Below are 16,740 nucleotides of genomic sequence, written 5' to 3' on the forward strand. Positions count from 1 at the left end.
CTGCCTGCATAGTGAGGGTCATTGTCTGGTGGCATGTCTCACCTTTCTTCACTGTCCTGATGATGTCTGGCTCACAGGCATTTTTCAAATCACCAGGTGAACTGTCTGTAGTGTACTTACGTTGAGCCATTTCAACAGCCTAAAAGAATAATGCAAAATGTAAATGCCTTGCCATGTTGCATGAAATGACCTCACACTGTAGGACAAAAAGGTGAATGCTCAACATACCTTATTGATGACAGCAACAACAAGAAGCTCCTCATAAGTGTCACAAACAATATCGTCACCATCTTCACTGCCTGAAGCATCAGAACAGGCAGATGCATCTTTTGTTTTTGGCTTGCATTCCTCCTTGAAATAAACAGATTTGTGTGAACCTCAAATGCATGTGTGAAGCAAAGGCAAACATACATGAATCAATAAAGTCAGCTGCCTTGTCATACACAAAAGTGTCCTTAATTTAAGGCCATTAGAAGTTTATGGGGTTTTAATTGGCATGACTGGCCAGGCAGTCTATATGAATGGGGTTCAGCTGCAAGGCAAGCTGAACACTACAGCTTTATGTCACAACCCTAACAAGCACTTCTGCTCCAGTTGCATGGAATAATCAATTGTGACAAGAAATGTCCTAGAGAGCATGGTTGGGGTCTGGTTCGTTCATGATTATCATAGGAAATGGCTGCACAAATGCAAAAAAAGGAGCACTATCATACCTTCCAATCTGTAAACACTGTATTCATAAAAATCCTGCTGACACGACACAGAGGATGGGTGGGAATTGAATGTATTTCTTTAAAATTTAGAGCTTGCCCCAAGTACCTGCGTTTTGCAGAATACACATGCACTTTTTTTTTTTAAGTTTTAAATACTGGCATATTGCATGCCAAAACCACGATCTGATTATGAGGTACACTGCAGTGGGGGGGCTCCAGAATAATTTTGACTACCTGGGATTCTTTAACGCTCACCCAATCTGCAGTATACGAGTGCTTTTGCATTTTGCCCTCATCGAAATGTGGTCGCCGTGGTTGGAAATCGAACCCGCAACCTCATGCTTAGCTGCGCAATTCCATAGCCGCTAAGCTACTGCAACAGGTGTACTGTATTAACAATGATTTAAACTTTTAGTGCAGCACACAGCCCGTTGTCCAGCCGTGCTAAATTATACCGTCTAACGTTTTTGTATTTACTGCTTAATAATGCATTAAGGATATCTCCCACAGACTTTGTTCGTATGAACACTACAAGACTAACATGTCACAAGCATGCCCTCAACCTTGAAGAATATTTCTGCCACAGTGATTCTTTCTGATATTCTTTTTTTCCACAATTTGTCCGAGATTGGAATCGCTCGCATTTATCAGTCATGGCCCAGCGCACCATAGACAAATTTATTACCTTCACTGAGAGCTCTGTGCTTACATTCCTCTCAGCATAACCTTGTTCATAAGCTTATATTGCAGTGTTCCTCTCAATGTATTTATTGTATCCAAGTGCCATCGTCAGTTTTATTTATTGTTGTCATGTGTATTGCATGTTTTGCTTTTATTTTTGACTCTTAAAAAATTATTAGCACTAAACCAGTATTTGTATGTTTTGCCCTCTCCTGTAAAAATCCCAAGAAGGGATTGACAGTATTCCGAAATAAAACAAATAAACAAGCAGCAGCAAACTTGAAACAGGTGAGAAATAAAATCTGCACAATGTCTTTAGACCACAGTTACCTTTTCTGCAACTCTGCTGTTAATTTTGACTACTTCAGAAACTTGTCTGAGTAAACTTGCTGAATATAATTACCCTCTGGTATCCTTTCACTATCAGAATACTAGCAACAGAAGAGTTTGAAGACTGACAAGAAAAAGCATTTTGTTAACGGAATTTATTTTTGCAAAATTTGATGCAACATTTGTAAAACTGTAAAATCAGCCCAAATTCGCAGGCTTATGGAAAACTTGAGCGAGTAGGGTGGTATGTATTACGAAAGAAGACACAGACACATTCTACATGTCTTGTGTGGTGTCTGTCCCTTTGGGATCACTCAGTAATTCCTTACAATGCTACAGGAGACGCCGAAGCTGATATTGCCTGACAGGCATATAACGTTGAGCATTGATCTAGTTAGTTGTACATAATACAATATTTTGCAGAACTCACATCACAAATACAAAGAGAGTGAGAAACTATGCTGCATGGACAGTGCCGTGCATGTCATTCTGTGTTCACGTAGTGAGCACTCTATGAAGCTTCAGAATATGCCATTCTCGAGTTGCAGTTGGAAAGATTCGCGTCTTTTTTCTCAGGCCTGAACCCCGCGTGGAAACAAAACATGAACTGCAGGCACCGCGTCACAGCTCTGCTTGCAAGGACTGCGATTCTTCTGCTAGGTCTGCCACGAAGCTGCAGTTTCTCACTGCCACAAAGGAGCCGTAAAGTGCAATTACCAGTCTAGTGGCTGGAGCAGTTCAGAGGAGGAAACAATCATGCTGATTATAACTTTATAATCCCAAGAATTTTTCAAACACATGCTCACAGCAAAGCCGTCTCTGGTACTTGCTTGCTAAAAGCATAAAGATTATTGCCTCCCCCTCCAAGAAAAGCCTTGTTCGTGGGCATGTCCTAGTCAGAATTCAGGAAAGCTACGACATTGTCATTTTCAAATTCCTGAAGTCTTGGGCATTTTTTCCCCAACTCTTATGAACTATGGCAGTCTACGACAGTGGTGGTCCAGGTGCAAGAATAAAAAGAATGAAATGGTGGCTTGCCAAGTTAATGACGAAAATGCTTGCTAAATTAATGCCAGAATAAAATGCTCGACAACTACTACAAGTAAGCTGTAACTCAGCTGGAATGCACTGTCACATTTGACTGAACGTGCTGCATGACATTTAAACCACCCACCAGGCTCACACTCAAAAAAGACACTATAGGAAGTATGCAAAACGTGGAGTCTATATATAATGCATTTCCAGCTTCAAAATTGCTTTTGTTGCATGCAGTTAGCAAAAGGATAGCCTTTGAGATTAGCTTCTGTTACATGAAAAGAGCCATCTCTGAGGTGTGGATTTGGACACCACCAATTATTTGCAGACTGCATAGGTTTGGAAAAAACTTTGCTTAATCCTGGCATAGCACTATCTTTGCCAAATTTAATTGGGGTAGGTACCAATTTTTTTTAGTCATAGTGATGGAAGTAAAAAATTCAATTTTTCCCCAAATTTTTCACAGCTGACAAATTCGTGGAAAATTCCAGGTTTGGTAAACACCACAATATTCCAAAGTATACAAACAGGAAGCCAAGTAGACATCCTGTTGTCAGCCACTGTCGATTAACAATGACTTTGCTTTCTTTCCCAAAGGCTAATTCAGAAGTTCTTCCAGTAATCTACCCAAGAAAGAAACAGAAGCGAACCTACCTGCAAGAGGGGAAGAGTCTCCACATCCTTAGTAAGGTTAAATATTAGCTCCTTGAGTCTGGCATGTGTGCTTGTAGGTGTCAAGTCTCCTTCACATTGCTTGCCTGCATTCACATCAAGAGACAAAGTCCTATTGTGCCAAGCTGTATGCATAGTTATGGAAAACTATAATGCCGTTAATGTACAAAAGAACAGCTAAATTCGCACATTATCTGAACAGTTTGGGTCCTTTCGAGTAGCTCCCATAGATTCAGTGCGCCTCTGTGAAACTAAACAGAACTAACATGAAGGGACTTTGGAAACCTGCTTGTCTTTTCCAGAGGCCACTGTACCAGGGTTGAGCGACGTAAAACAGCGCACAACAGTCATTATGAAGGAGACGCCATTAAAACTGTGTAATTATACAAGAAAACAAGTCTGTACTCATACTGCTCCACTCCCTAGATTTTGGGATACAGCTAACTAAAATGCCCAAACCACCAGTCTTTGCTTCACATTGCTGAACTAGAAACAAGAACTTTAGGACAAACTTTTAAAATGTGCTGGGCAGAGCAACACTAAAACAGCTCTTTGCACATTCCTTACACTAGTACAATGTGTCACAACACAAGACAAGAAAAAGAGTTCATGTACTTTTAATGTTATCAGCAGTGAAGCGTGGGTTTAGGGTTACCATATCACCACAGGTCTAACCATACATCTCTAAAAAGAAACACTAATGCCTACAAAAATCAGTCCGGAAAACCTATAAGCACTATACCAAGCTCTGCAATAAGCCACAGTATATTTCACAGTCACAGCAAATGTTTATATGCCATCAGCATAAATTGAAATGCAAATAGAAAAAAAAAATTAACAGGAATACATCTTATGCATGACTTTATGAACATGTGATGATGTATCTTTCTATATTCAATCCCTGAATGTTCTGCAGTCCCTTAACTGCACTCCAGAGAACAAAGCTTGCGTGTGTCATAAGCGCTCACTAACACGGGATCATAACATAGTACTTCTGTCTGTTCAAACTTGTTTATGTTTGAATTTATGTTCATAGTACCTACAGATACCTATTGACTTACAATTCATAACTATTTTAATAATCGTTGCCACAGCACACAGGAGTTACTGTCACTAACGGAAAGCACATGCTTAAAAAACTAAAAGAAGAAAACAACTGAAGAAAGAAAGGCTTTATGCTCACCTTGCAAGGCAATAAGAAGGGCTCGTGTAAATTGAGAAACACCCTCTAGGAGCTTCTCACGGTGATCAGCAAAGGTCTTTTCATCTGTGAGAAGCAAGCATGAGCAGCAAAGCATAAAAGAATCAGAATACATTATGCAAAAGACCGAAAGGCAGACAAAAAATTAATGGATTAAACTCGCACGCACGCAAAAGAAGGTTAATGCCAGAACTTAAAAACACTCACAAAGAGGGTGCCTGTAGAGATGACTCACAGAGGCAGAATCTAGAGATTCGCCTAGGAGGCTCTCGATTACAGATTCTACATGTTGCTGAACATCAGATTCTTCTTGTTCTGTTGCTCCCAAGTCAGATCCTTTGTCTGCAGGAGAAAAAAAAAACACTACCAGAATTTAGATCAACTAAAGATAGATGTCAGAAATGATAATTTCAAATATAGAAATCAACTGTTCAAGTCATGGAATGCTTACTTGCCTACAGGCAGCCAGAAGCCGCCAAGCAACGCTAGAAGTCTACTTACAAGAAAGCTCTAGAACTGTAATTGTGAAGCTGTTGGAAGCATTAGCACCAAGTCATAGGTAATTACCTATGTTTTTAAATATAATACTGCAAACAAGAAAAGAATGAAGAAAGAAAACAGGCAAACTTATCTTGTTTTAATATTAACACGTACACTCTCTAAAGGCCAACACATTAGTGTCAGTTTCAGGTTACCAACTCATCCTCTACAGAGCCGCCGATAAGAAGTAAACAATGATTGAATGGAACTCTCATCACACAACATCAAAACAAGATTGTCACAGTTCAACAATGCACCACTTCGTGGCAAACATTTATTAGCACAACTTATTTTGTTATGCAACCAAAAGTGAAACATAGTTTTCATTCTTATGTGTTAGAAGCTTTATCAGGAGTTGATAGTCTAAAACACAGGGTTTACGTAACATATGCAAAAGTAGAGCCCTTGGAAATTATCCACCATTATCACCAATTTCGAAAACAGCAACGCAACTTCTTGCTCATGCCACATAGCATATAGCATGCAACTCTGGGCAGGACTGCCGTGCAATAACGTAAAGCAAACTCGCCTGTTTTCTTTGGACCATAGAGGGAGAGCAGGACCTTGGTGCTTCCAAAATGGTTGAATTTGACCTTCACATTATCGTAAAACCATTCGCAAGACTGTGCACGCAGGCTCCTGAAGGAAACAGTCATTCCACATTTACACAAACTCACTTGAGGAATCTCGAATCAACCATTCGGCAACATGCAAGCAAGGCCAGAACATACAATGTCAAAGCACAATAACATAACAATGCCACTGTAAAGATTTATCACGTATAACAGTAAGTTACATTTAACATTCTTGGCTTCACATTAGCTCAAAGCAAACAGCAGCAAGACTTCTTGCAACAGGTGCAAAGTCGAGGCATACAACTGTCTACCTGTGGCACTTTATGCAGTCTTCAGGAATCGCACGCGCCTCCTTTGACATTGCATAAAAGAGCTAGCTGCCACTTGTAGACGACCCTATTCAATCGTCAAGCACAAAAGTAAAGCTTTGAAAATTAAATCCTGGGGTTTTACATGCAAAACCACAAACTGATCATGAAGCATGCCTTAGCAGAGGACTCCAGATTAACTTTGACCAGCTGAGGTTCTTTAACGTGCACCCAATACATGATACACATGTATTTTTGCACTTTGCTTCCATCGAAATGCAGCCACTGTGGCTGAGATTAGACCCTGTGCCCTCAGGCTTAGTAGCACAGCACCAAAGCCTCTGCACCACTACAGTGGATAAACAAAAACTACAATACAAAATCCATAAATATTATATAATGAGAACTGCAAGTTTAGCTATGATGGATTTCTGAAAGCTGTTGCATATAATAAGTGCATTGCTCTGTAGTGCATTGAGCATCCAGGATTTTTCAATATAAAAGCAAGTGTGAAAAAAAAAAGGGGGGGGGGGGGGTAGTCAGCAGCTTCTAGCCCATATGCTACAGGAAGAGCTGCCAACAGAAAACATAGTAAAGGATTAAAAGCTTAGGGTGGCCACACACTGGGGCTTTTGTAGCAGTACTGAAGTTTCGAAATGATCAAGGTCAAAATACCTGAACTCCAGAGTTTTTAAGCTTCCAATACAAGGGCCATTTCATCGTCCAGTGTTATCTCATTTTTCACTCAGTGGTCCAGGAACATTGAAAACCTTGAGGTATGTGCTGATCTTCCCATACTTAATATTCCAATTTAATTCCTCGACATATAGCCTATTTCTCTAATCTTTTCTGTTCTTTTTTTTCATTCCACCTAGCCAGCAATGAGCAGAAAGGAGGAGTACAGTGCTGCGGCAGGCCCTTACCTCTGCTGTTCACAGAGGCGACAGTACCATCCCCGGTCTCGAGAGTCATATGTGGCACAGTCACGGCACACAAAGAGGCCACATTCCCGACACACCAGCTTTCGGTTGAAGAGAAGATTGAAAGTTGAGTTACAGTGGGCGCAGCTCTTGCCTCCATCCTTGCAGACCTCTCGATGCGTAGATTCCCGCACATGACCTTGCAGCTCTTCCTCAAGGCGTCTGTGGCAAGACAGAAGCCAGTCACACTTAGTAACTTCACAAGACAAGAGGTTCACAGCAAGATAGAGTGATCAAGAGTGGCCGAACAATAGACATAGTAATTGGTTGTTTATTGAAGTAAATAAAATACATAAGGAAACAGGAATGGAAGGAAATTACCGATAACCACACTGTAACTGTCTAGCAACATCTGCTGACGCCTGAATGATTATAAGGTAAGAAAGGGAACTCTGTGTTTGCATACATACAACAGAGCAACCAGGTAAAAGTTCATCCATAGTTAGCTTGTGCAGCAACTTCCTTGAGACAGCTTGTCATCCCCTGCCCCAGCTTCCTCCCCCATACACTGGCACTGTTAGGTTACAGAGCAGCCAGATGGTGAGGCTTGAACTGTCAAGGAAGTCACACAGTGTTTTCTTAGCTGCCTGTTTTGACTAGGGGGCTTATTCTTATAAGTCAACAGTGTTTCAGCAAGTCCCCTTGTTGCAACATTGGCTCCATCAGCATCCCTTGTTCAACCAATGATTTAAACAAAAAATAAAGAAGCACCGGAATATTCAAGTGCTTCAGTTGTTGGCGGGCATTATGTTTTCACCCAGAGAACACCCAGCAATGCACCCTGCATCGCAGCCCAAAATAGTAAGTATAACCAGCTGTCGTAAAGCACAGCTGGACGCTAACGTTAGACAGCACTGCATACAGGAACACGCATCAGATATAGCTGAGACTATAATAGTGCTAAGCTTGCATATAGTTTGAAAAGACTCAGGTATAGCAAAGGGACTGCACCAAATATAGTGAAGCATTTGCAGTCTTGGCATATTTCGAGCAGTGGCAAACCAGGCCCTCAGGACTTCCAAAGGGTTTGAGAACTCCCCGATACCCCGGTCACATAGGCACTTTCAAAGTCCTCTGAACCAAAAATGCTTTACTTCAAGGGAGAATGTGCACTGCCACACAGGCACAGCAAAGGAACTTTACTGGAAGGGAGCTTTAAGTCAAAGGAGTGCGCATTCATCTTTTGAAACCTCAAGGAAATACTCTCAAGCCTAGAGGGCATCCAACAGCAGAAAAAAAAAAAGTCTCCAAAAATATGGAAGTTCAATTTTTACCTCTTCAGAACAAGCTTATAAGTACAGAATACTATTACTAAAGTACTAAACACTTTCGGGACACCCGCAATCTCAATCATGAATGCGCCGGTACAGCAGCGCCGGCCCGGCCTGTCATCAGCAGCAACATCGACACAACACAAATACCATGTGCGATTTGGTTTTTTGGTTAGCGGCTGCTAGACATCCCAGTCTCCTCGGCATTTTTCTGCACGTCTTCTTCCCTCGTCACTTTAGTGTTGTAGCTCATCTTCACAATCATTGCATTGAAAAAAAAACAAGGTGATAATACTAAAGGGCAACAACGAATAATCGACGCCAACATGGGGTGTACGAAGTGGTACACATGGTGGCCATCATTACAATAAATACATCTGTATTTGGTAAAGTAATACCTTTACTACGCATGCATTTTGTTTTGATGTTTCTATGCATTAGAAGAATTAAATAGGGCTGCAAAAAATATGACATAAATTTATTATAAGATGCACTTGGGCCATATTTTTTTATTACTTTTGAGGCAATGGCAGCGCTAAGGATACATTGCGGTTTCTGTTAAAAGCTTCAACGGAGACCATCTGGAGACCGTGCAGCACCGACACATATCCCTCGAACTAATGTGCCTTTGAAAGCTCAATGCTCCTTAACTTCAAAGGACCTTTGGCATGCTCATGTGACTGGGTATTATACAGCTTCACTTTCTTAGAAGTTGAGTTGCTGGATTCGATACATCTGCAAAGTTTTTTTTTTTTTAATCTCCAAACTTTCCAAGAACACAAACCTGTGTCAGCTTACAAAGAAAAGAAGGTCATTTTCTTATTCCTTTCTCTGTTTCAATGGCCGCTGTTCTGTCAGATGACTTCATGCATCACTAGCTAGCATACTTGAATCATTAAAGTTGTAAAGCAAAAACCTGAGCATTGCCGATGTTGCTCTTTTTGAATATGTGCACTAGACAAAGCACAGCAAAAGACTTGCAAGGGCATCGCTAGCATGTATCATAAAACAAGTCATTGCCTGTTGTAACCAAACATTAGTTCAGGGGAGAATAATTTGCTAAGCATGGCATGAACAGGCCCAAACCCCTGCACAAACAACTGCACCATATGGCGAAATCAGCACTAGGCCCTTTGTCAGGTAAAGAAAAAAAAAAGAGAATGACAAGGAAGGGTGGTCTAGATAAACTGCCAAATGAACTGATTGTCAGCTGCAATATACTGTAACAATAGACAAAAGAAGAAATGAAGAGGAATCCCGCATACTTGTATATGTTCAGCATTAATTAGCCTGTAGTGTATAAGAATGCAACAGATCTCTAGTGCTCCTAGTGCTGAACATACCAGCTGCATGTGAAGCAGTTTGGAAAGAAAATAAACAAAAACCTTACTTTTTAAAGAAATGTTTTTCCATAGCCGGTCGCTAACCATTCAGAAAAAATAAACCCCACACAAACCACTACTGCACGGCCGTAACACACTCTTGCCATAACACCTGCTCTTGGACGGGATAGGCTGGTTTCCAACGAGCTGTCACTGCTTTTCTAGCTTTTCATTCTGACCCCTCTCTTCACTCCTCTCTCCGCCCTCTAGCCTGTCACTTGCTACTGACAGATCTGCCACACAGCTGCTACGGCTCTTCGTGCAGGCAGCTTCCTTCCCTCCTCGCACCACTCCCCTAATTCTCCGTGTTCTTTCACACTTACATCTCCTGCGCCCAAGAATAAGCATGTGTCAAGCTAATAAGCAGAACCCACACCTGTGACCTGAAGAAAACTCCTACAAAAAACAGCTGCGCAGTTGCATGGATGCTGTCCCTAGACAAACAATTTTGTATGGCACAGGTGGTATGTGTAAGCGCATTACAAGCATCAGTTACGTTACAAGCAAGCCGCCTATTTTAAAAGCAAAACAAGCGAATAAGACAAAAGATACCTGAACAAATGATAAAAGAATAAAAGAAAATAAATAAAAGATGGATGAATAAAAGAAAATAACAGATAAATCAAAGATAATTGTTGACTATTAAAAACCCTGAGCATTCAATCATTTCATAGATTTTTTTGTTGTGTTGCTGGCCAACCTCTACAGAGTCCAAAGCTTTTTACAGCACTACGACTTCTAGCATCCTTTACTTTGCAATAAAAGACCAGAGCCCAAAAAGAAAACTGAAAGAAGAAAGCAGATCTAAAACACCGTTTTTCCATAAGCAGTGTGTTAAAGCACATGTAGAAAATAGCAAAAGCTAAGAAACACACCGCCAGTAAATATTGTAATCGTGCTAGTTCGTACGGCTTCTTGGATACATACAGCAGAAAACAAACCAGAAAACCCCTCTCTTTCCATCTGCTTTGTACTGCGTGTAGCAATGGGTATGGCCAGTAGCTGCTTGTGACCTTGTAACTAGTTATCTTCAAGCTCATTTTGTTTGACTGTGCAGCAATGTTACTTTATTGGCAGTACCTAAAATACTAGCAGTCAGTGAATGCATGCTCCTTCAGATTTGTCAAATAATAACAGTCTCATGCTCAAACATCAAGAATATCTATTAAAAGTAAATAAGCATGTACATTCAGATAAGCGCACAAGTGCAAAACAAGGCTATTTCTACTATCACCATCAGCAGAAAGTGAAACATGAGGGGAAACAATGAAAAAATATTTAGTTGATTACATGGGAAAGTGCCCTGTTACTATCATTTAGCCAATTAAACATGCTGCAGCTCTAAAGCTCTGCATCTAAATATCCTAGTAGATCTTAACAATAAACTTCAATGTCTTTGCAATGATTTGCATCAACCTCATGCACACTGGTGAAAGTGGAAATGCCAAGGATGTGTTACAGTAAGTTTTTACTTGTGCAGTCACCTAAAAAACCGATACAAAAAGTCATAGAAAGTGCTTGCAATGGAAGAATACCCAAGGAAACCTTGAAGAAACTTGGAAAGCGAACCTCTGCAAGAAACTAATAATAATGCATGCACCATATAGTCCACATGCTCCATAAGTTCTTGCAATGGAAAGATACCGAAGAAAACCTTGAAGGAACTTGGAAAACAGACCTCTGCACAAAACAAGTATTAATGCACCCACCATATAGCCCACATGCTCCATCACCTGCAAGCTGTAAAGCAGCCTACAAAGATAAGCAGGATAACAAGTAACATCTTTCAGAGCATGTGCCATCAAGATAAAACAGAGGCCAGCTCTCAGCAAACATAAGATGTTGCCAAGCAGTTTACAAAGCTAGTGATAGGGATGGGAAGCCAATTATAGGGTGTGACGTAAGCCACAGAACCCTGAAACTTGTATGAAACATCGCTAAATGGCAGCATTTTGTAATGCATCACACTTTGCATCTCAAATATATTTTTCAAGACATCCCAAGAATATCACGAGCACGACCTACTGAACTCCAGACCTGCACAGATCTCCCTGCTCCAGCACACCTGGTCTAGTTTGCCCCTTTTGCCGCTAGGGACAGAACGTACGAGCAGAGTGGCGCTAGCTATAACCTGTTCGCTGTCGCCCGCTTCTGCAATCTGTTCAGCGCTAATGCTGCCATTTCGGCAGGCACAATGCGCTTGTATTGGTGGTAAATGAATAAATTCACAAATATACAAAAGAAAACAGATATTTGCGAATGCTTTGTGTTTGAATAGTGAAACTAAAAGAGGAGGAGCGGTGCAAAAAATCTAAACAACCAGTGTAGGTGGCAACTGCAATGCTAGATCAACGGCATAAATTTCCCTTTCCTAGCCTCCATAAGAGACTGGAAAAATTGTTTTAAAATATTCATGGGATAATCTAGCTTTTTTGCGTAGAATACAGATAGCCTAATGTCGTAGATGACATTAGGATTTACTGCTGTGTGCCGTGGCGAAAGGCAGATGATCTGGTAAAAGTACAGTAAAAGTATTCACGAGTAAGTCCTCCGCCCCATATGTGCAATATGTTGATCAATTCTGTTTCAAGGAAAGGTGAGCATATCTTGTTTTTATTGTCGGTGTATGTCTAGTTCAGTAGAAAGCTTGCAAAAGCGATCCAAGTGCTTTAATACATGCTGCTCTGCAGGCCTTAAATCGTGTCACAGAACTCTTTTCAAACTGTAAAGCTAGCTTTTCTGCGTGGTACGGCGGCAGCATAACGGTGGTGCTTAAGATACGTACACAGTGAAGCTGTGTGCGTAATTCACTTTTTGAACTCGCGACGCATTCATGGACAACTTTTAAGAGTTAAAATAAGTGATAATCATTCTGTCATCAAACATTACGGTGGTTTCAAGTTTCTAAAGAGCGCAGAAACGAATTTTACAATGTATAGAATGAAACTGTAGTGTACTTTACAAACTCTATAAGCAATGTGATTTATAATAATCTGCTTGAAAAAGGCAATAGGAGCAACAATTTAACGCTCTTTTAGAGAGCAGCGCGGACTACACGCTCCGACATTTTAGGCAGTCAAATTTTGGAGCCAAGTGAGCAATCAAAGCCTTGTAACATCACTGTAACTGTGTTAGCAAAAATCATCAACTAGACAAGCAGGTCGTCACAGCGCAACAGCCGCCGTACTAATTACAACGCTGCACCAGTCAACCGTAGAGTAGCAGACAAAGAGGTTATAAAAGCGACACCAACAACCAATGGTTGAACGAGAGTGCGGGCAAGTGGCTCCCATAGAAACCGGATATCTGTGCAGGTCTGGAGTTCCAGTAGGTCGTGATCACGAGCATATCTTTATAGCGATTAGCATTCTTTGCCTACTTCAACCGTTTTGAGCCTATTTATCTATATATCTGTCTAGCCTCTTAAGCTGACACAGAGGCCAAAGTTGTCTACCAGCTGGGGCCACAAAATGTGCACTTGTGGTCACGATGCCATCACAGTCGTTGCATCGTCGTCATTCAAACTTCGCGATTTCACTCTCGTCATACAATAGCATCATGCCTTCTGCACCAACCCAGTGATCCTAGTTATCCAATACCTAGTAGTTGTGATGATTTTATGGTTGTTGCATCGTCGTCATTCCACCTTTGCTATCCCACTCTTCTGCCGTCACCGTCATGTCATCGCCATACATTCATCATAAAGTCATCATGTATTTGTTGTCACGCCACTGTTGTGACGATGTTGCAGTCGTTTCATTTTCGTCATCTGACTCTTGTCATGCTGCCATCATCATGCCATTGTCACTACACAGGCTTCATGATACACTCTTCATCCTGCCATTGTTATCATACTGCCATCATGCCATCGTCATCACTGCATCATTGTCATACAGTCATCACCACATATTCGTTGTCATACCATCATTGTGATGTCACAGTCTTTCCATCGGCATCATAACTTCATCATCCGACTGTCATCATGTAGTCATCATTACACCATCAGCTTCACACAGTTGTCATCATACCATTGTCATGAAGCCGCCATCTTCATAGTGCCTTCATCATGATATCTTAATAAGACTGTTGTCATTCATTCGTGAATATGCTACTGTTGTCGTTAAGTCGTAGTCATTGCGTTGTCGTCAAACAGTTGATATCTCATATCTGATGTCATATCGTAGTCGTCATGCCATTGTAGTTGTGTTATCGACGTCACTCCAGCTTCGTCATGCACATCTCGTCATGCCACCGTCTTCACACCATCGTCATCATAAAAGCTTCATTGTACAGCCATCGCTACACTACTGTCGTAATACATGCATCGTCATCCCATTGTCCTCGTACCACTGCCATGCCATTGTCGCCTTTGGGTAGTCATCACACAGTTGTAATGCATTCGTCGTCATACTGCCGTCATGATGCCGCCACGGTCATTCCATTGTCATCAATCTAACTTCGACATGCGACTCTTGTCATGCCATCATCGTCATGCCATCGTAATTACATAGTCGTTGCGATACCATTGTTGTCATGCTGTCATTTTACCATTACCATTACTTCATTAATGTCATCTCATTTTCTTCATGCCATCGTCATCATACCACCTCCGTCAATCCACTGGCATCATTCCTTTTTGTCGTTCTATTGTAATCATGCTGTCATAATTCAATCATATTTATGGCATCATTGTCTTGCCATCGTCATCAGACAGTAGCTATCACGAATCAGTTGTGCTACCATTTTCCTGCCATCGTGGTCGTGTCATTGTCGTCATGCCGTCGTCATCATACTGCCTTTGTTGTTCCATCAACATCCTTTCTTCTTTATCATTCTATCGTCGTCACTACATCAGCATCATGAAGACGTCATTATAACTCAATCCTCATAGGTGACCTTGGCAGATGAGTACCACAAGAGAGGGTACCTCAGGACACCAGAATGCGTTGGATATAGTCGAACCAACGGAAGTCTCAGAATGAATACTACAGATGTTAAATAAATGTGACTTTTGTTAGGTCCAAAAATTTGTAAATTTTTTTGGGTCCCAAAAGTGTGTACTTTGCTACTGTATACATTATTTATGTTAAAAAAACTTTCAAACTTCAGAAATACAGTGCACATTGCCCGAATGCTAAGTGCATTACTGTCAACAGTCATCACGAGATTAGTTCTGCCGTAATTTTTTTCGCTAAATTGTATACAAGCAATGCCTTCGATAGTGTGTACATATGTGTACAGATCATTCACAGTCAAATTCTTTTAAAAGCCATTCAAATTAAATATTACCACTTTCAGCATGACTTGCATCCAAGGTGGAAAGCCTGGTGTAACAACACTGGTCTAGATAAGCAACGATGCCTACTTGAGAAATAATGTTGACCAGCTGGGACAACAGTGAAGATGTTGCTATAAAGTATCAGGCTTTCAGCTTCTGTACAAGAGAAGCGTTAACTGATGTATTCAAATTATAGGCGGGCCTTATCATGTCTCCTTCTGATGTATCCACTACATCTTTACAACAGCATTGACCTTACAAGTTTTCCTTAGTTGCACTGTGCCATCAGTGAATGACAGCGCGTCAACAGTAGAGCTTCACAGAATGAAAGGAACGCACCTGAACTAAGGAAAGAGAAAAGGGAATGATCATACATTACAGAGGCAGTCAGAATTTATCTATGTCAAAAAATATTTCAAGAACAAAACACGGGCGACAGTAATCTGTTAAATGAAATTGATGCTTACTGGGACATTAAGTTACAGACTCATGAGCCATGTGCGCAGAGGTTACAAGAAAGTAATTTAGCAATCAGGAAGAGCATCGTTCATTTAAAGAGTGAAACACCATCTCATTTGTGGGTTCCACTCAAATTATAAGCTGCACAGATCTCAGTGATTGCAAGAATAACTCTTCTGAAGCTTACCAGAGAGCCCAAAAAAATAATTTATAGCTTCTGTCAGTGTTCCTTACTGGTCTGTGAATCCTCTTTGGACAGGCCACTCTAGAACAGCGAAGTACATGCAATAAGGAAGGGAGCAGTACCATAGTACAAATGCAGACAATCAAGAAGGCTATTTGAGAAACGCTAGACTAAGAGGGCACAACCTCAACTACGAGATGCGCCAATATAACCTTGTGCTCAATACATCAGCAATCAACTATCATCAGTGCACTCGAGGAAATGACCTTGACAGAAGGATGGTGGTTCACAAGGAAAAGCCATCGGTTGCGGCCTGCCTTCATGGTCATTGCCAATATAGGCTGCAAACTATTAGTGATAAGGATATGTAACAACGAGGAAAGAAATGTAGTGCAAGACGTGACCCCCATAAGAAGGAAAGTCATACTGTGTTAGAAATGCAAAGGCATCAACTGCTGAAGATGAGAGCCATGTTTGGAGTGTAACTGCAGCTGTTAGTTTCATGTCTTGATCTTTTAAAGAGTCGTCGTCCTTTCCCCACAGGAATGTTTGCATGGTGCAGTACAGCACAGCATATAGAGAGCAACAGCCCCTACTTAGCTTTTTAACCTAGTTTCAATATAGATAACTTATTGATTTGAAAACCTGGAAGCCAACTGTAAAGCTTAAAATTACATTTTGGTAGCTTTATAATGTCAAACCTTTCCATTTAAAGAGTCCCTGAAACACTTTTCCAACTAATCAGTGAATGGCCTCATTATTGATGTACATCACCCCCCGAATCTCTTGCCATGAAAATGTTTTGAATCCTTCAACTATAAGTGGATTTTTTGCACCGGTACCCAGTTTTCTCTCTCTTTCGCCTCTGCCAGCACCCTGGAAGCTACACAGCGGAAAAACCAAGAGGGCAATGCCCTGGCCAAAAGTTGAGTGTCGTGGCGAAAAAGCTTGTAGCATTGTAGCAGCAGCTCATGGCGGCCGTGGTACACTAGGCTGTGCAGCACATCACTGCCATCTCAGAGGCCACATGCAGCAGATGTAGCTACGTGCAAGCAAATATGAAATTATTTTTCTGTTCTTTTGAGATCACAGACATATATATTTTTCATTTATTTAACTCAAAATTAGCAA

The 16,740-nt window shown here is 41.0% G+C and overlaps 1 protein-coding gene across 6 annotated transcripts in view; it reads right to left on the reverse strand.

Annotated features, from left to right (window-relative positions):
• The window catches only part of LOC135909360 (uncharacterized), a 101,753-nt gene that overhangs the window by 36,250 nt on the left and 48,763 nt on the right, over positions 1-16,740 (reverse strand). For 5 of the 6 annotated variants that reach the window (XM_065441335.1, XM_065441328.2, XM_065441320.2 and 2 more), the window contains 7 exons: positions 6,979-7,197; positions 5,702-5,811; positions 4,840-4,974; positions 4,615-4,698; positions 3,414-3,517; positions 229-351; positions 43-139 (listed from right to left, as the gene is read on the reverse strand). In XM_065441335.1, coding sequence (XP_065297407.1) covers positions 43-139; positions 229-351; positions 3,414-3,517; positions 4,615-4,698; positions 4,840-4,974; positions 5,702-5,811; positions 6,979-7,197 — 872 coding nt within the window. Of the gene's footprint in view, positions 1-42; positions 140-228; positions 352-3,413; positions 3,518-4,614; positions 4,699-4,839; positions 4,975-5,701; positions 5,812-6,978; positions 7,198-9,696; positions 9,735-16,740 lie in introns of those variants that run through there. The other variant, XM_065441338.1, reaches the window with a different exon arrangement.

Source organism: Dermacentor albipictus, chromosome 1 (genome assembly GCF_038994185.2).
Source record: "Dermacentor albipictus isolate Rhodes 1998 colony chromosome 1, USDA_Dalb.pri_finalv2, whole genome shotgun sequence".
Taxonomy (NCBI): domain Eukaryota; kingdom Metazoa; phylum Arthropoda; class Arachnida; order Ixodida; family Ixodidae; genus Dermacentor; species Dermacentor albipictus.